Source organism: Chiloscyllium plagiosum, unplaced genomic scaffold (assembly GCF_037043375.1).
Source record: "Chiloscyllium plagiosum isolate Xiang-an unplaced genomic scaffold, Cpla_swu_hap1 HiC_scaffold_22, whole genome shotgun sequence".
Lineage (NCBI taxonomy): Eukaryota > Metazoa > Chordata > Chondrichthyes > Orectolobiformes > Hemiscylliidae > Chiloscyllium > Chiloscyllium plagiosum.
In genome coordinates this window covers 66,415,525-66,435,525 of record NW_028270160.1, presented here as the reverse complement: position 1 = coordinate 66,435,525, position 20,001 = coordinate 66,415,525, and the positions used below count along the sequence as shown (strand labels likewise).

The 20,001-nt window shown below is 44.6% G+C and overlaps 1 protein-coding gene across 1 annotated transcript in view; it reads left to right on the top strand.

Annotated features, from left to right (window-relative positions):
• The window catches only part of LOC122544108 (hexokinase-1-like), a 261,171-nt gene that overhangs the window by 114,023 nt on the left and 127,147 nt on the right, over positions 1-20,001 (top strand). The window contains exons 12-13 of the mRNA XM_087999152.1: positions 3,816-3,911; positions 3,998-4,097. Coding sequence (XP_087855278.1) covers positions 3,816-3,911; positions 3,998-4,097 — 196 coding nt within the window. The remainder of the gene's footprint in view (positions 1-3,815; positions 3,912-3,997; positions 4,098-20,001) is intronic.

Sequence of the window (20,001 nt, the reverse complement as noted above, 5' to 3'; positions counted from 1 at the left end):
TCACAGGTCATAGAGATATACAGCATGGAAACAGACCCTTCAGTCCAACTCGTCCATCCTGACCAGATATCCCAACCTAATCTAGCCCCATTTTCCAGCAGTTGGCCCGTATCCCAATAAATCCTTCCCATTCACATACCCATCCAGATGCATTTTAAATGTTGTAATTGTACCAGCCTCCACCATTTCCTCTGGTAGCTCATTCCATACACACACCACAAACAGGGAGGCGATGGCCTAGTAGTATTTTTGCTCGACTATTAATCCAGAAATCCAGAATTATGTTCTGAGGACTTGGGTTCAAATCCTGCCACAGCAGATGGTGGAATTTGAATTCAATAAAAAAAATCTGGAATTAAGAGTCGACTGATGATCATGAAATCATTGTCAATTGTCAGAAAACCCATCTGGTTCACTAATGTCCTTTAGTGGAGGAAATCTGCCATCCTTACCTGGTCTGGCCTACATGCAACTCCAGAGCCACAGCAATGTGGTTGACTCCTAACTGCCCTCTGAAATGGCCTAGTAAGGCACTCAGTTGTATCAATCGATAGAAAGTCACAACAAAACAATGAAACCGGACAGACCACCTGGCATCAGCCTTGGAACTCGAAAAGACAACGGCAAAAACACAAACAGCCCTGTTGCCCATGTAAAGTCCTCCTCACCAACATCGGGAGGCTAGTGCCAAAATTGGGAGAGCTGTCTCACAGACTAGTCAAGGAACAGCCTGCCATAGTCATTCTTACGGAATCGTACCTTACAGATAACACCCCAGACACCACCATTACCATCCCTGGATATGTCTTATCCTACCGACAGGACAGACCCAGCAGAGGTGGTGGCACAGTGGTATGTAGTCGGGAGGGAGTTGCCCTGGGAGTCCTTGACATTGACTCTGGATCCTATGAAGTCTCATGGCTTCAAGTTAAAAGTGGACAAGAAAACCTCTTACTGGTTACCATGTACTGTCCTCCTTTGGCAGATGAATCAGTCCTCCTCCGTGTTGAACAATTCTTGGAGGAAGCACTGAGGGTGGCAAGGGTGCAAAATGTCCTCTGGATGGGGATTTCAATGTCCCACCACCAAGAGGGGCTCGGCAGCAGGTCGATTCCTATAGGTTATAATTGCTAGATTGGGTCTGCAGCAGGTGGTGAAGGAACCAACAAGAGGATAAAAACATACTTGACCTCATCCTTACTAATCTGCCAGTTGCAGAAGCATCTGTCCATACAGTATAGGTAAAAGCGACACTGCACTGTCCTTGTGGAGATGAAGTCCTGTCTTCACATTGAGAATAATCTCCATCGTGTTGTGTGGCACTATCACGGTGGTAAATGGGACAAACTTCAAACCGATCTAGCAGCTCAGGACTGGGTATCCATGAAGCACCGTGGGCCATCAACAGCAGCAGAACTGTACTCCAGCACAATCTACAGCCTCATGGCCTGGCATATCCCCCACTCAACCATTACCATTAAGCCAGGGGATTAACCAGGAGCAACATCAGGCATACCTAAAAATGAGGTGTCAACCTGGTGAAGCTACCAAACAGGACTACTTGTGTAGTAAGCAGCATACACAGCAAGTGATAAACAAAGCTAAGCGATTCCACAATCAATGGATCAGATCTCAGCTCTACAGTCCTTCCACATCCAGTTGTGAGTGTTGGTGGACAATTAAACAACTCACTGGAGGAGGAGGCTCCACAAATATCCCCCTCCTCAATGACGGAGGAGCCATCAGTGCAAAAGATAAGGCTGATGAATTTGCAACAACCTTCAGTCAGAAGTACTGAGTGGATGATCCATCTTGGGCTCCTCCAGTGGTCCCCAGTTTCACAGATACCAGTCTCCATCCAATTCAATTCACTCCACGTGATATCAAGAAGCGACTGTGGGCACTGGATACTGCAAAGGCAATAGGCCCGAAGACGTGTGCGCCAGAACGTGCCCCTCCCTTAGCCAAGCTCTTCCAGTATAGTTACAGCACTGGCATCTACCCAACAATGTGGAAAACTACCCAGGCATGTCCTGTACACAAAAAGCAGGACCAATCCAACCCAGCCAATTACCGCCCAATCAGTCTACTCTTTACCATCAGTAAAGTAATATAAGGGGTCATCAACAATGATATCAAACAGCACCTGCTCAGCAATAACCTGCTCAGTGATGCCCAGTTTGGGTTTCACCAAGATCACTCAGCTCCTGATCTCATTACAGCCTTGGTTCAAACATGGACAAAACAGCTGAATTCCAGAGGGGAGGTGAGAGTGACAGCCCTTGACATCAAGGCCATAATCAACTGAGTATGGCATCAGGGAGCCCTGGCAAAACTGGAATTAGTGGCTATCACGAGGCAAATACTTCACTGGTTAGAATTATACCTGGAACAAAGGAAGGTGGTTGTGGTTGTGGAGGGTCAGTCATCTCAGCTCCAGGATACCTCTGCAGGAGTCCCTCAGGGTAGAGTCCTAGACCCAACAATCTTCAGCTGCTTCATCAACGACCTTCTCTCTGTCATAAGGCCAGAGGTCGGAATGTTCGCTGATGATTGCACCATTCGTGGTTTAGCACCATTTGTGGTTCTTCAGATACTGAAGCAGTCCGTGCTCAAATGTAACAAGATCTGGACAATATCCAGGCTTGGGCCACAAGTGGCAAGTAACATTCGTGCCACACAAATACCAGACAATGAAAAGCACTCTAGCCACTGTCCCTTGACATTCAACTGTATTACCATCACTGAATCCCCCACTGTCAACATCCTTGGGGTTACCATTGACCAGAAACTCAACTGGACTCACCACATAAACACAGTGACTACAAGAGCAAGTCAGAGACTAGGGATACTGTGGCGAGTAACTCCCATCCTGACACCCCAAAGTCTATCCACCATCTACAAAGCACAAGTCAAGAATGTGATGGAAACTCCCTACTTGCCTGGATGGGTGCAGCTCCAACAACACTCAAGAAACTTGAAACCATCCAGAACAAAGCAACCTCCTTGACTGGCACCATATCTACAAATATTCAATCCCTCCACCACCGGCGCTCAGTAGCAGCAGTAGATGCACTGCAGAAATTTACCAACGATCCTTAGACAGCACCTTCCAAATGGCAGAGTTGATTACATACCTTGCGTCAGTTTTATGGTACAACACACTAATAGCATTCCAAAAATACGAAAGAGAGGAGGAGATAAACAAAAACTTGCATAAGAGAAAACCTACTGGGAAACTGGTGGGGCTAAAGGCTGATTGGTCTCCTGGAAATGATAGGTTGCATCCTTGGACATTTAAGGAAGTAGGTACAGAGGTAATAAGTGCGCTGGTAGTAACATTCCAAGAATCATTAGATTCTGTGAAAGCCCCAGAGGATTGGAGAACAGCAAATTAAACTGCCTTCTTAAAAAAAGGAAAGAGGCAAAAAGAAAATGTGTCATTATGGAATTCTTGGTCACAGATGGTTGTAGAGATTGTATTGTTAAGTATATTGAGGACTGAGATAAATAGATTTTTACTTAGTAAGGGAACCAAGGGTTATTGGAACAAGGCACAGAAGTGGAAATGATCAACTATGATCTCACTGAATGGCAGAGCAGACTTGATAGACTCAAATACCTGCTTCTGTTCCTCTCTCTTATGAACTCATTAAAAGATCCCACATGTGCGTTTCCCACCTCCTGATGTGAAATTAGATTAATGTATTGCTACATTCCAAATTGGTACAGCATTATTGTTATTTTACACAAACGTGTATTTTATTCCTATATATCCACAGACAGTTTGTGAAATGAATGTATTGTGATTTTAGGGCATTCTTATTAGCTGGACCAAAGGCTTCACTGCCACTGGTGTGGAAGGACAGGAAGTTATTTCTCTGTTGAAAGAAGCTATTACAAGAAATGGAGTGAGTATTATGGAAAACTGTTGTTCATGAACAGAAAATCTGCTGATTACTGAAACTTGTCATGATTTCTGTTTTGTTGCTTCTAGGAGTTGGATTTAGACATTGTGGCACTTCTGAATGACACGGTGGGAACTATGATGTCTTGTGCTTATGAGCATCCTAACTGTGAGATTGGAATGATTGTAGGTAGGATTGTTCTAGATTGAAACTTTTCACTGTGTATGATTTTTTTCCATTTACACTGCTAAACTTTGGCTGTGACAGGTTTCTTTAAGTAATACTGGACCACAGTCGTCATCTCTTTTTATTCAGTCATGGTATGTGGGCATCGTTGCTTTGGCCAGCAATTTTTTTCTATGCCAAATTGCCTGTGAGAAAATGGAGGTGAGCTGCCTTCTTGCAATGCTGCAGTCCATATAGGTACATTTCAATAGTGCACAATCACTACAGATCTATTACAGAGAGAGTTCTCAGGTTTTGACCCAGGGATATTAAAGGAACAGTGGTGTATTTCCATGTCAGGATGGTGAGTGGCTTAGAAGGGAACTTGCAGAAGGTTATATTCCCATGTATCTGCTCCCCTTGTCCTTCTAGATGATGGTGGTCATGGGTTTGGAAAGCATTGTCTCAGGAGCTTTGATGAGCTGGTTTGTCCCAGGTGATGCAAAGCTTCGAGTGTTTTTGGAGCTGCACTCATTCAGGTAGGTGGACAGTATTCCATCACACTCCTGATTTGTGCCTTGTAGATGGTCAACCCAAAGCCAGATATTGTACAAGCCTTGTTGGATTTGGACATGGAAGGCTTCTGTACCTGAGGAATCACAAATGTCTAATAGTCTAATCATTAACAAGCATCCTCACTTCTGATTTTATGATGGGGGAAAGGTTATTGATGAAACAGCAGGTTATGGTATTGTCTTGACACTACCCCAGGAGGTGTCCTGGAGCTGAGATGATTGACCTCTTATAATCACAACCATCTTCCTTTGTGCTAGGTATGATTCTAACCAATGAAGAGGTTTCCCCTGATTGCACTGAGTCTGGTTTTATTACAACTCCTTGATTCTACACTTGCATCAAATGTAACCTTAATGTCAAGGACAGTCACCTCGCCTCTGGAATTGGGTGATCAGAAGAGTGCTGAGTCTTGGAGCAAGTGTGTTGTGAAATCTTTTAGTCTGAGACTGATCAGGAATGGGGGGGAATCAGTGAGTGGATTAGAGTGATGCTGGAAAAGCACAGCAGTTCAGGCAGCATCCGAAGACCAGGAAAATCGATGTTTCGGGCAAAAGCCCTTCATCAGGAATTGAGGCAGAGTGCCTGCAGGGTGGAGAGATAAATGAGAGGAGGATGGAGGTGGGGAGAAAGTAGCATAGAGTACAATAGGTGAATGGGGGTGGGATGGAGGTGATAGGTCAGAGAGGAGGGTGGGGGAGGGTACCAAAGAGTACACTGGGGGTTACAGGGGTTTGAGTAGATTTTGCATTAAATGATTTTGAATTGGACAAGTTTGGAGTGAGTGATTGAGGGATTGGATCTGTGTCAGAATGAGTCACTAGAAAATAATTTGTGTCTCCAAATAAGTGATTAGGGAATCAGACTTGTCCTAGAATTGGTGTCAGCTGATTCTTAGAATGAGTAATAAGGAAGTCATCTGATCCCAAACTCTGTGATCGGAGACCAGGTGTGATGGGGATTAAATGAGTCTCAGAGGAAGTGGTCAAGTGATTGCAGAAAAAGTTTAGGATACACTGAGTGAGTGGTCATGGGGGTGAGGGATTTGGTGAGTCAGGCAGTTGGCGATGGAGGAATTGGGTGAATTCCAGAGAAAATGATCAGTAGATTGGCTTAGTCATAGATTCATAGAATCCTACAGCATGGAGACAGGTCCTTTGGCCCAAATTGCTCCATGCCAACAAGATTCTTGTCCATCCACGGTAACCCCATTTCCCTGCACTTGGCCCATATCCTTTTACACCTTTCCTATCCATGTATCTGTCCAAATGCCTTTTCAATGTTGTTAATGTACCTGCCCCAACCACTTCCACTGGCAGCTTATTACATATGCGTACCACCCTCTGTGTAAAATGTTGCCCCTCAGTTCCCTTTTATTCCTTCCCCTCTAACTTTAAACTGATGCCTTCTAGTCCTTGATTCCCCAGCCATGGGAAAAAGCATTCACCCTGTCCATGCCTCTCATGATCTTATACACTTTGATAAAATCCCCCCTCAGTGTCCTATGGTCTAAAGAAAAAAAGAAGTCCTAGCTTGTCCAACCTCTCCCTGTAACTCAGACCATTGAGTCCAGTCCTTGTAAATTTCCTCTGCACTCTTACCAGTTTAATAACATCCTTACTATAACAAGGTGACCAAAACTGAATACAATATTCTAACTGTGGCCTCCCTAATGTCCTACATAACTGCAACATAATTTCCCAACTTCTATACTCAATGGCCTGACTAGAGGCTAGTGTGCCAAAAGCCTTCTTTACTGCCCTGCCTACCTGTGACTTCACTTTCAGAGAACCGTGTACCTGAACTCCAAGGTCCCTCTGCTCCACTACACTCCTTAAGGCCCTACCATTCACCATGAAATCCCTACCTTGATTTGACTTTCCAAAATTCAAGACCTCACTCTTATCTATATTAAGCTCCATTTGCCATTTCATGGCCCACTTCCCTAGCTGATCGAGATCCTTGTGTAATTTCTGAAAACCTTCCTCACTGTCCATGATACTGCCTATTGTAGTGTCATCTGCAAACTTACTAATCATACCTTGTATATTCTCATCCAAATCATTGATTTCGATAACAAACAGTAATGGGCCCAGCACTGACCCCCGAGGCACTCCACTAGTCACAGACCTCCAGGCTGACAAGTGTCCTTTCAATTTTACATGATCAATGAGTGTGAGGGAGATCATGACTCACAAATTTGTTAGAGTTCTTTCAGGAAGTGCCCAGGAAGGTTGACGAAGGCAGGGTGGTAGACATAGTCTATATGGATTTCAGTAAGGCCTATGATAAAGTTCCAATTGGTAAATTGCTCCGGAAGGTTAGATTGCATGGAGTCCAGGGCGAGCTTGCAAATTGGATACAAAATTGGCTTGATGGCAGAAAGCAGAGGGTAATAGTGGAAGGATGCTTGTCGGACTGGAAGCCTGTGATTCGTGATGTGCCTCGGGGGTCAGTGCTGGGCCCTTTGCTGTTTGTTATCGAAATCAATGATAATGATGAGAATGTACAAGGCATGGTTAGTAAGTTTGCAGATGACGCTAAAATAAGCGGTATCATGGGCAGTGAGAAAGGTTGTCAGAAATTTCAGCAGGATCTTGATCATTTGGGGAAGAGAGCTGAGAAATGGCAAATGGACTTTAATATAGATAAGTGTGAGGTCTTGCATTTTGGAAAGTCAAATCAAGGTAGGAGTTTCATGGTGAACGGTAAGGCTTAAGGAGCGTAGTGGAACAGAGGGACCTTGGAATTTAGGTACACGGTTCTCTGAAAGTGGAGTCACAGGTAGACAAGGCAGTGAAGAAGGCTTTTGGCATAGTGGCCTTCAGTCAGACCATTGAGTATAGAAGTTGGGAAATTATGTTGCAGTTTTGTAGGGCAGTGGTGAGGCTACACTTGAAGTATTGTGTTCAGTTTTGGTCACAAGGATGTTATTAAACTGGAAAGAGTGCGGAAAGAAATTTACAAGGATATTGCCAGGACTCTATGATCTGATTTTTTTTAGGAGAGGTTGGACGAGTTAGGACATTTTTCTTTAGAGCACAGGAGACTAAGGGGACAACTTAGAGAAGTGTATAAGACCGTGAGAGGCATGGATAGGATCAATGAATTCAGTCTTTTCCCAGGGGTGGGGAACCGAGGACTAGAGGGCATCAGTTTAAGGTGAGAGGGTGGTACGCATATGTAATGAGCTGCCAGTGGAAGTGGTTGAGGTGAATGTAGTAACAACATTTAAAAGGCATTTGGACAAACACATGGATAGGAAAGGTGTAAAAAGATATGGGCCTAGTGCAAGAAAATAGGACGACATGGACCAGTTTGGACCAAAGGGCTTATCTCCGTTCTATAGGACTCTATGACTTTTTGGATTCATCCTAACCTTCTCCACTAAGGCTATCTCGTACTCCCTTTTTGCCCTCCTGATTTCCTTCTTCTGTAAACTCCTGTATCCTCTATATACCTCCTGGGATTCCCTTGATCCCAGCTATTTGTACCTGATCCTTGCCTCCTTCATTTTTCTGATCAAAGCCTCAATAGCTCTTGTCATCTAGGTATTCCTATTCCTGCCAACCTTGCCATTCACTCTCATAGGAATAGACATAGACATTGAACTATAGCTACCTCACTTTTAAAGGCCTCTGTTGTTCAATCCCACCCTGTACGAGCGAGGTGACAACTACTTTATGTAGCCATGTAGGTTCCAAATTGGCTTTTGCTGAGGTCATTGAACATTTGTACCCTGAATGCATCTCAATTCTGGCAATGGTTTAGCAGTGTTGTTGGAATTAAATTTGGCTTTCACTCATGCCAATTACGACTTCAATCTTCAGCAGTTTTATCGCAATTGGAAGAGTGTTTTGTGCTTGGCATGACTTTGTCTTAGACTACTTCCCATGCCCTACAGTACGAATGCCTCTCCACTCTAGGATTACCTTGTATATGTCAGTGCTGGGTTGGCTCAATTTCCTTATGATTCCTTTGACAGTTTTCACTGCTGCATCAACCTTTCCATTCTCTCTGCCCTTCGGACAGTGTTAGGGTGAATGTATTTTTACACAATCTCAACAGCGATTAAAATGTTGCAACTTGTTCTGGTTTGCTCACCAAGTCTGTTCCTATCACATAATTCTGATTTGATTTGATCTTGATTTGATTTTTTAATTTTAATTTTATTGTCATGTGTACTCAAGTACAAGAATACAGTTTAATGTCACCACACGGTGCTAGCTTTAATACAAGTATCCAGGTACAGAATCTTAAGAACAAATTAGAAAGAACAAAATGTTGAACATTGCAGTAATTACAATATTACATAAAACATATGAAATAAGGTTAAAAGTTACACATCGCTTAAGTGGAAAATAAAGAAATAAAGCTGTAAGTTCAAACATTACACTTTCTTAAGTGCTTAGCCATGGTGGGACTGCACATCAGGAAAAACCTCAAAATCAGAAGTCCGCACTGAGGCCATGCCATGCCAAGACACTGACACTGAGAGATTGCCAGGCCAAGAGACAACCATTCCAGACCGGGAGGCTGCCTTGCTAGGTCACAGCATGGGGGGAGGCCGCTATACCAGACCAGGAGTTTGCCCTTCTAGGCTGGATCTGTGGCTGGGAGAAGAAAGAAGAGAGAAGAGAAAAAGAAACATAAAAGAGAAGAAAAAAGTGAGAGAAAAGGAAAAGGAAATGGACGGAGTGGATGAGCTCCTAGTTTCCCAGTTTTTACCTCAGATTCCCAGTCATTTGAACAGGAATCGGTACGGGAAAAGCTGCAGTCTTTTTTACTTCAGTTGTGTTTTCATTATGAACATAAACATAGGACTTAGAACATTACAGCACAATACAGGCCCTTTGGCCCTCAAAGTTGCACCAATCTGTGAAACTAATCTGATGCCTATCTATCCTACACCATTCTAATCTCATCCATATGCCTGTCTAAAGACTATTTAAATGCTCTTAAAGTTGGAGAGTCGACTGCTGTTGCAGGCAGTTCTTTCCACACCCCTACAACTCTCTGAATAAAGAAACTACCTCTGACTCCTATCACCCCTCAATTTAAAGCCATGTCCCCTCGTGCTAGTCATTGCCATCTGAGGAAAAAGGCTCTCACTGTCCAACCTATCTAACTCTCTGATTATCTTACACCTGACACTTTTCTGCATTAAACTCCATTTGCCACCTCTCAGCCCAGTTCTCCAGCTTATCTATGTCTCTCTGTACCTACAACATCCTTCGGCACTATGCACAACTCTACTGACCCTTAGTGTCATCCACAAATTTACTAACCCAACCTTCTATGCCCTCATCCAGGTCATTTGTAAAAATGACAAACAACAGTGGACCCAAAACAGATCCTTGCAGTACCCCACTAGTAACTGAACTCCAGGATGAATATTTCCCATCAACAACCACCCTCTGTCTTCTTTCAGCTAGCCCAGTTCTGATCCAAACTGCTAGATCACCATCAATCCCACGCCTCTGTTCCTCTACACTGTCGAGGATCCTACCTTTAACCCTGTATCTGCAATAAAATTCAACCTTCCAAAGTGAATCACTTCACACTTTTCCAGGTTGAACTCCATCTGCAACTTTATCAGCCCAGTTCTGCTTCTTGTCAATGTCCCATTTTTTTCAATTTCAAAAATATACTTTATTCATAAAATACTTTAATGGTCTGTACAGTTGGACATGCCATACATATGTAAACATTCCATTTGTTTGCATATTGAAACAGAGTTACCATTCCTATTTACAGGTCTGTACGATTACATTTTTAGCTGAGGCGTCAGCAGAGCCCAAATGACTCCTTGGGCCCCCTGTTCTTCTTTAGGCAGGCAGATGTTACAAGGTGGTTTTTCCCCACCGCGCCTTGGCGGCAGCTGCCCCAAGCTTCAGCGCGTCCCTCAAAACGTAGTCCTGGACCTTGGAATGTGCCAGTCTGCAACACTCAGTCGGGGTCAACTCCTTTAACTGGAAGATCAACAGGTTTCGGACCGCCCAGAGAGCGTCCTTCACCGAGTTGATGATCCTCCAGGCACAGTTGATGTTCGTCTCGGTGTGCGTCCCGGGGAACAGGCCGTAGAGCACGGAGTCCCGCGTCACGGCGCTGCTCGGGACGAACCTCGACAAACATCACTGCATTCCTCTCCAGACTTTCTCTGCATAGGCACATTCCAGAAGGAGGTGTGTGACAGTTTCGTCCACCCCGCAGCCGCTTCGAGGGCAGCGTGCGGTGCGGCTGAGAGTCTGGGCGTGCATAAAGGATCTCACAGGCTGAGCCCTTCTCACCACCAGCCAAGCCATGTCTTGGTGCTTGTTGGAAAGTTCTGGCGATGAGGCATTCTGCCAAATGGCTTTGACAGTCTGCTCAGGGAACCGCTCGATAAGATCCGCCCTCTCCTTTTCCCGAAGGGTCTCAAGGACACTACGTGCTGACCACTTCCTGATGGACTTGTGGTCAAAGGTGTTTTTCTTCATAAACTTCTCCACGAAGGACAGGTGATACGGAACGGTCCAACTACTCGGAGCGTTCCGCGGCAGCGAGGCCAGGCCCATCCTTTGCAACACCGGGGACAGGTAGAACCTCAGTACGTAGTGACACTTGGTGTTTGCGTACCGGGGATCCACGCACAGCTTGATGCAGCCACACACAAAGGTGGCCATCAGGGTGAGGGTGGCATTGGGTGTATTTTTTCCCCCGTTGCCCAGATCTTTGTATGCGAGTCCCTTCGGACCCGGTCCATCTTTGACCTCCATATAAACTGGAAGATGGCCCGGGTGACTGCAGCGGCACAGGTTCTGGGAATAGGCCAGACCTGTGCCACGTATAATAGCAATGACAGTGCCTCACACCTGATGACCAGGTTTTTTCCCACGATGGAGAGCGACCGTAGCTTCCATCTGCCCAGTTTCTGCCTCACTTTGCTGATACGCTCCTTCCAAGACTTGGCGCACACCCCAGCCCACCCGAACCAAGTACCCAGCACCTTCAGGTGGTCGGTCCTGACGGTGAAGGGGATCGAGGATTGGTCGGCCCAGTTCCCGAAGAGCATGGCCTCGCTCTTGCCTCAGTTTACCTTGGCCCCCGAGGCCCGTTCGAACTGATCACATATGCTCGAGTCTGCGCACGGACAGTGGATCCGAGCAGAAAACGGCAACGTCATCCATGTACAGGGAGGCCTTAACCTGCAGGCCCCCGCTGCCAGGAATAGTCACCCCTCTCAGGCTCGCATCCTTCCTGATGGACTCGGCAAATGGCTCTATGCGGCACACAAACAAGGCAGGAGAGAGAGGGCAGCCCTCCCTGACTCCAGATCTGACTGGAAAGCTATCTGATTCCCACCCATTGATTGAGACTGCACTGACAATGTTGGTGTAGAGCAGTCTGATCCAATTGCAGATTCCCTCCCCAAAGCCCATTTTGGAGAGAACATCTCTCATATAGCTGTGTGATATCCTGTCAAAGGCTTTCTCCTGGTCCAGGCTGATCAGGCAGGTGTTCAACCCTCTGTCCTGCACGTAGGCGATCGTATCTCTGAGGAGTGCGAGACTCTCAGTGATCTTCCTGCCCGGTACAGCACAGGTTTGGTCAGGGTGAATCACCGACCCTAGAGCAGACCTGACCCGGTTGGCGATTACCTTTGACAGAATTTTGTAATCCGCATTCAACAGTGAGATTTGTCTCCAAGTTTTGAGTTCCTCCCTCTCCCCCTTCCGCTTGCCTTTCCTCATGGATTCACTCATGGTACTTGCCCGAAGCATACTGACATACACCTCCAGCAGGTCCTGGCCAAACACATCCCACAGAGCAGAATAGAGCTCGACCGGTAGGCCGTCGCTTCTGGCAGTTTTATTCTTTTGGAGGGCCTTGGTCAGCTGGTCCAGCCTCTCCCGTGTTCTGTCGTCTAAGACCTCCGTGATAGAGGACAGGAACGACTGGGAGGCCGCGCTGTCGGTCGGCTTCGCGTCATACAGACTGGCGTAGAAGGATTTACTGATCCTCATGACATCAGCCTGAGATGACGTTACCGAGCCACCTTCTTCCTCCAGGCTGCTGAGCACAGAGCTCTCTTTCTGCACCTTCTGGAAGAAGAAACATGAGCACGTCTCGTCCCGCTCCACCGAGCGGACCCTGGACCGGAAGATTATCTTGGAGGCCTCTGAGGCAAAGAGCGAGGCTTGCTGGCCCTTCACCTCCTTGAGGTCCTTCGTGACATCGACCCCCATCGTCTGCAGCAGGAGCAGGTTCTGCATACTTTCCTGGAGCTGGGACAGTTTTCCCCGCCTCTCTCTCACCTCCTGAACTCCTTTGAGGATGAAGAACCTCTTGATGTTCCCTTTTACTGTTTCCCACCAGTCCGCTGGGGACTCAAAGAGGGGCTTCACGGTTCTCCAACCTGTGTAGTCCCTCTTGAGCTCCTCAATGTTTCCTGGGGTCAACAGCTTTGTGTTCAGCTTCCACGTTCCCTTACCAGCCCGCTGCTCGTCCTGTAGGTGACAGTCGGCCAGCAGGAGGCAGTGGTCAGAGAAGAACACCGGCTTGACATTGGCTTGCAACCACCAATAGCCCTCCATACCATCCACAAAATCTACCGGCCTTCACATCATCTGCAAATTTACTAACCCATCTTTCCACTTCCTCATCCAAGTTATTTATAAAAATTACAAAGAGCAGAAGTCCCAAAACAGATTCCTCCGGAACACCACTGCACACTGAGCTCCAGGCTGAATACTTTCCATCTACTAGAATCCTCTGTCTTTTATAGGCCAGCCAATACTGTACCCAGACAGCCAAATTTCCCTCTATCCTATGCCTCCTTCCATTCTGAATGAGCCTATCATGGGGAACCTTATCAAATGCCTTGTTAAAATTCATATATACCATATCCACTGCTCTACCTTCATTAACGTGTTTTGTCACATCTCCAAAGAATTCAATAAGGTTTGTAAGGCATGACCTGCCCCTCACAAGGCCATGCTAGTTATTTCTAATCAAGCTATGCTTTTCCAAATAATCATAAATCCTTTCTCTCAGAGTCCTCTCCAATAATTTGCCTACCACAGATGTAAGACTGACTGGTCTGTAATTCCCAGGGTTATCTCTACTCCCTTTCTTGAACAAGGGAATAACATTTGCCACCCTCCAACCATCTGGCACTACTCCAGTGGACAGTGAGGACGCAAAGATCATTGCCAAAGACACAGAAATCTCTTCCCTCACTTCCTGTAGTAACATAGGGTATATCCCATCTGGCCTAGGGGACTTGTCTATCCTTATGTTTTTCAAAATTTTCAGCACATCCTCCTTCCAAAATATCAACCTGTTCTGTCAGTCTGTTTCACGCTGTCCTCAGAAACATCAAGGCCCCTCTCATCAATGAATACTGAAGCAAAGTATTCATTAAGAACCTCCCCTACTTCCTCTGACTCCAGGCACAAGTTCCCTCCATTATTCCTGATCGGCCCTACCCTCACGCTGGCCATCCTCTTGTTCCGATTATAATTATAGAATATGAGGGTTTTCCTTAATCTTACTGGCTAAAGCTTTTTCATGCCTTTCTAAACTCTCCTAAGTCCATTCTTCAGTTCCTTCCTGGCTACCTTGTAACCCTCTAAAGTCCTGTCTGATCCTTGCCTCCTCAAACTTAAGCTCCTGCCACTTTGCCTTAGCAACTGCCTATCCATCCTCACAGACTTTCTGCACACTGCACCTGCCTGTTCACCAGCTACCCCACCCTCTGATCTGTAGCTCTGGTTCCCATCCCCCTGCCAAACTAGTTTAAACCCTCCTGAAGACCTCTAGCAAACCTCCCGCCCAGGATATTGTTGGATATTGTTGCCCCTCCAGTTCAGGTGCAACCCATCCTTTTTGTATAGGTCACATCTTCCCCAGAAGGCATCCCAATGATCCATATATCTGAGGCCCTTCCTCCCACACCAGCTCGGCAACCGCATGTTCATCTGCACTCACTCTCTATTCCTAATCTCACTAGACACTGGCAACAATAACCATCCTAAGATTTCCACTCTGCTCATTCTGCCTTCTAGCTTCCAACCTAACTCCCTATATTCTTTTTTCAGGTCCTCCTCCTACCTATAGTATTGGTACCGATGTGTACCATGACTTCTGGCTGATCTCCCTCCCCCTTAAGTATCCTGTAGAATTCGAGCCGAGACATCCCTGACCCTGGCACCTGGAGGCAACATCTGGGAGTCTCGCTCACGACCACAGAATCTTCTGTCTCTGTCTCTCATGATTGAACCTCCAATCACTATCACTCTTCTATTCTCCCCCCTTCCCTTCTGAGCCACAGAGCCAGGATCTCGCTTTCCCTGGTAGGTGCCTGACCCAACGGTATCCAAAGCGGTATACTTATCACTGAGGGAAACAGCCACAGGCGTTCCCTGCACCATTTGCCTATTCCCTTTCCCTCTCCTGACAGTCACCCATCTACGTTTATCCTGTAACTAAGGTTTGACTACCTCCCTACAACTCCTCTCTATCACCCCCTCAGCCACCCGAATGATCTGAAGATCGTCCGGCACCAGCTCCATTTCCCTAAGGTGGCCTGTGAGGAACTGGAGTTGGGTACACTTCTCACAGGTGAAGCCAGCAGGGACACTAATGGTGACCCTTACCTCCCACATCTTGCCAATGAGCATGCAACTGCTTTAGCCTCCATTTCCTCTGTTTTAAAATGCTTAGAGAGGTTGAATAAATGAGAAAAAAGTTTAAAAAGCTTTACCTAACCAAGCCTCCACACACTGCCTTTTTTTTTGATTAGAGGAGGAGGATGGGTGGGAGACACTACACGTGTAATGTTTAGCCACAGCCCAAATATATCTGTTCACATGCCTAGCAATCCCCGTGTTCATGTCCACTCCTGTTGAGCCTTTGCTCCGCCTACTCATGAGGTAAGAGGAATATTTACCTTCCCAGCAGCCCCCTGGTCCTCGCTCTCACCGTTCCCAGTGCTGCTGCAAATGGAGGCCGCTGATTCCACGAGGTAAGCAGTGCGATGAGTAGAAGTAGGGAGGAGAAGGAGTAGACAGTCCTCCTCCTCTTCCAGTGGCACAAGCTCACATAATTCCCCTTCAGGTCAACATGCTTGTTGTGAGCTTATAAAGTTCTTAAAGCTTTTTAAAAACAAGAATTCTAATGTTAGAACATAGAACATAGAACAGTACAGCACAGAACAGGCCCTTCAGCTGATGTTGTGCCGACCATTGATCCTCATGTACGCACCCTCAAATTTCTGTGACCATATGCATGTCCAGCAGTCTCTTAAATGTCCCCAATGACCTTGCAGTGCTGGCTGGCACAATCGCTGCTGGCACAATCGCTGCTGGCAATGCATTCCATGCTCTCACAACTCTCTGTGTAAAGAACCTGCCTCTGACATCCCCTCTATACTTTCCTCCAACCAGCTTAAAACTATGACCCCTCGTGTTAGTCATTTCTGCCCTGGAAAATAGTCTCTGGCTATCGACTCTATCTATGCTTCTTTTGATCTTGTATACCTCAATTAGGGCCCCTCTCCTCCTTTTCTCCAATGAAAAAAGTCCAAGCTCAGTCAACCTCTCTTCATAAGATAAGCCCTCCAGTCCAGGCAGCATCCAGGTAAACCTCCTCTGAACCCTCTCCAAAGCATCCACATCTTTCCTATAATAGGGCAACCAGAACTGGACGCATGAACTTTTAATCACTTGTTTGTGAAAAGTAATTTCTGATTTTTTAAACACTTTTCTTGATTTTATATGTTAAGAGGTTAGACAGAGCAAGATTTATTGCAAAATTTGTAAAAGGATTTGGAAGGCTAAATGCTATGAGGTTGTTTCCCCAATTTGAGAATCTAGAACACAGACATAGCCTGAGTATAAGTGCTGACCATTTTGGACTCAGTTGAGTAGGGATGTCTCAGTTCAATAAGGTATGAACCTTTGAAATTCTTGAACCCAGGAATATAAGTAACCCATCAATAAGCTCCCAGTGTACAGGGAATGTGCAGAAAAATGGAGTTGAACTTGCAGGTCAGTCATGAATGGTGGAGTAGACTGGACCAATCTGTATGGTCCATTCCTGCTCCTAATGTTCTTAATATTCGGCAGCACCAATCAGTGGCACCAGTGACATATTTTTCGAATGGTTCGATGATTATTGGTCTAGGCTTGCCCTTAGAGAACAGTCATTTGTACTGCTCTCATATCTTAAATTCCACATCTTCAGCAGGTGAGGAAGTGACAAAAGGAGAGAAAGATAATTTTTGACTCCATGTTATAAATTTTCTCTGGTTTATTTGTCGTTCAACAGGAACTGGTTGTAATCTCTGCTACATGGAAGAAATGAAGAAAATAGAAACAGTGAAAGGAAGTGAAGGGAGGATGTGTATCAACACCGAGTGGGGAGCATTTGGTGATGACGGATGCTTAGATATCATCAGAACTACCTTTGACAAATTGGTGGACATCAATTCATTAAATATGGGACATCAAAAGTTAGTTAATGTATAATATAGAATTGCTTTTCAATACACGTTTCTTCTTTTCCTCACCTAAAGGTACTCACCATTATCAGATTGTGGGTGGTCGATGTCTTTTACTAGTGGCAGAATTTGTCATCAGGATACATTAGGCATTGCATGAAGCCAAGCCATATGCACCTTCCATTATGGATGGTGATTATGAGCATGAAGTGAGACCTAGGACACGGAGGCCACACACCTTAAACAACTTGGCATTGGCCAGGAATCGAAATTGAGATTTTAGTACCATAGAATAACAAAGGAGGAGACCACTCAGTCCTACATGTCTGTGTCAGTTCTTGTAAGAATGAGTTTTTTAATAAGTCTGACATTCAGCTCCCCAACCCCCAGCCCTCAGTCTGCTTTTCTCCCCTTTTCACATATTTATCCTATCCTTTTCTCACCAGTCTTTCAGGTAGTGCACTCAAACCTTGCTGCTTAAAACTATCTTTCTTCTATTCTCATCTGATCATTTTGTAAATTATTTTAAAGCTGTGCCCTATCTGTAAGGGTGGTAGAGACAGAAATCCTCATAACATATTCAGATACCAAAACATTCAAAGCTGAACACCAAGTGTTGGAAAATGGGAATAGAATACTTAGTTCCTTGCTTTAGTCCAGTGCAGACGCAATAGTGCAGAGGGCCTTTTTCTGTGCTGTAGATCTCTTTAACTCCTTAATCTACTAAACCACCATCAATAAAATGTTTTATTTATTAACATTAAAACCAATTAAAAATCATAATATGGTTAGAGAGCACAGAAGGAGGCATTTGGCCCTTTGTGTCGGTGCTTGGTCTTTGAAGGGGAAATGCACTTCTCAAGCAAAACCTCCATCAATTTAGATCAACACAGTTTGCCCCTGGAAGATTTGTGTTGTCTTTCCCTAATGGACTCTTACTTTCCTCAGTGGCAGTTCTTTTTGTTTTGAATTATCATTTCTTCAAACCTCTCCACCACTCAGATTAAATTGACTGGCCTGCAGTTGCTCAGTTTATCTTGACACACATTTTTGAACAGGGGTGAAACATTTGCAACTCTCCAGCCTTGTGGCACCAACCTATATTTAAGGAGGATTTGAAGATTAGGGCCAGCACCTCCATAATTTTCTCTTTTACTTTTTCTATAAGCTTTGGATGCACCTTATCTGGTCCTAGAGTGTTATCAACTTTAAGTTCAGACAGTCTTTTTAAACTTCTATCAATTTTAAATCATGGAAATCTCAACTCCCTCCTCCTTTACTATGACTAACGCAATATTTTCTTCCTTAGTTAAGATAGATGCAAAGTACCCTGTATGTCACAATGTCCCTCTTCCAAGTATTTAGATACATACAGAGACTTTTCAGTTCCTTTTCATGTTCATGTTCATTACCAGTTTCTTCTCATACTCGCTCCTTGTTTCTCAGATTATTGAGCTCATGTTGTGTAAAGTGGAGGCAGGAGATTCACTGATGCCTGTTTGGGGGCAATTCTCATTGTAGTGATGCTGAAGGGAGCACCTCATAGGCTGCTGCTCTATTAACATTGCGGAGGCAGTCTGTGTAAAAGACTGAGACTCCACAGACAACCATTTTAATTTTGACTATAATTATTGTTATGGAAGAAATAAATTTAACAAAAATACAGTTTAGAATACTGGATTCTGAACTTTTTTAAACCACTCAAACTCTTGCATGAAATTCTCTTTTATTTACTAGATATGAAAAAATGATCAGTGGGATGTACCTGGGTGAAATTGTGCGCAACATACTGATTAACTTCACAAAAGAAGGACTTTTGTTCAGAGGTCTCATGTCGCACAGTCTAAAGACCAAAGGCATTTTTCAAACCAAGTATTTGTCTCAGATAGAAAGGTAAGGAAAGATGGTGGGGTATGCAACTATATTGTATTTAAATATTGAGAAACATAGAGTTTTTAACATTATGTATTAAGTACATTCCTAAGGTAAATGTACCTAGAACTTATCATATCGCAGTACTTCAAAGGCAATGAATATATCGATTAAAATCTTACTTTTCTTTATATTCCTAGATAGCTTTCTCAGTCTAATTTTTATGGATTTCTGAAATATCCCCTAAAATGTCAGATACTGAACCTCTATTGACTTATCTTTAAACTTGCTAGTTTGCTTTTCCCCCTCTGCTTTCAAGATCTCATAATTAAGTTTAAGTCATACAGTCACTCTTCTCTCCTTAAAACTAAATGAGAAATTCATTCTTATTACTGCTCGACTTAGAGGTTTTTCGTTATGAGATCATTAGTTAATCCAACTCATTCACAACACCAGATGTAGTAGAAACTGCTCTCTGGTTAGTTCCATAATAACTATGCTGGAAACATACTATGATCTCCTGATATAAGCCCTGTTTGTTCATTTGATTTTTCCTGTTTATGAATAGACTAAATCTGCCATGATTATTGCGATGCCTTTAAAGTAATGTTCTCATTACTTAGAAATGTCTAGCATGAGAAAAGACCTTCGGCCCATTTCGTCCATGTTGACCAGATCGCCTAAATTAATCTAGTCCTATTTATCAGCATTTGGCCCATATCCTTCTCAACCCTTCCTATTTATATACCCATCCAGATGCCTTTTAAATGTTGTAATTGTACCAACCTCCACCAATTCATCTGGCAGCTCATTCCATACACACATCATGCTCTACCTGAAGGAATTGTCCATTATGTCTCTTTTAAAACTTTCCCCTCTCATGTTAAACCTATGACCTCTAGTTTTGGACTCCTCTACCGTCGGGAAAAGACCTTGACTATTCAACCTATCCATGCCTCTCATGGTTTTATAGGTCACCCCTCAGCCTCCAATGCCCCA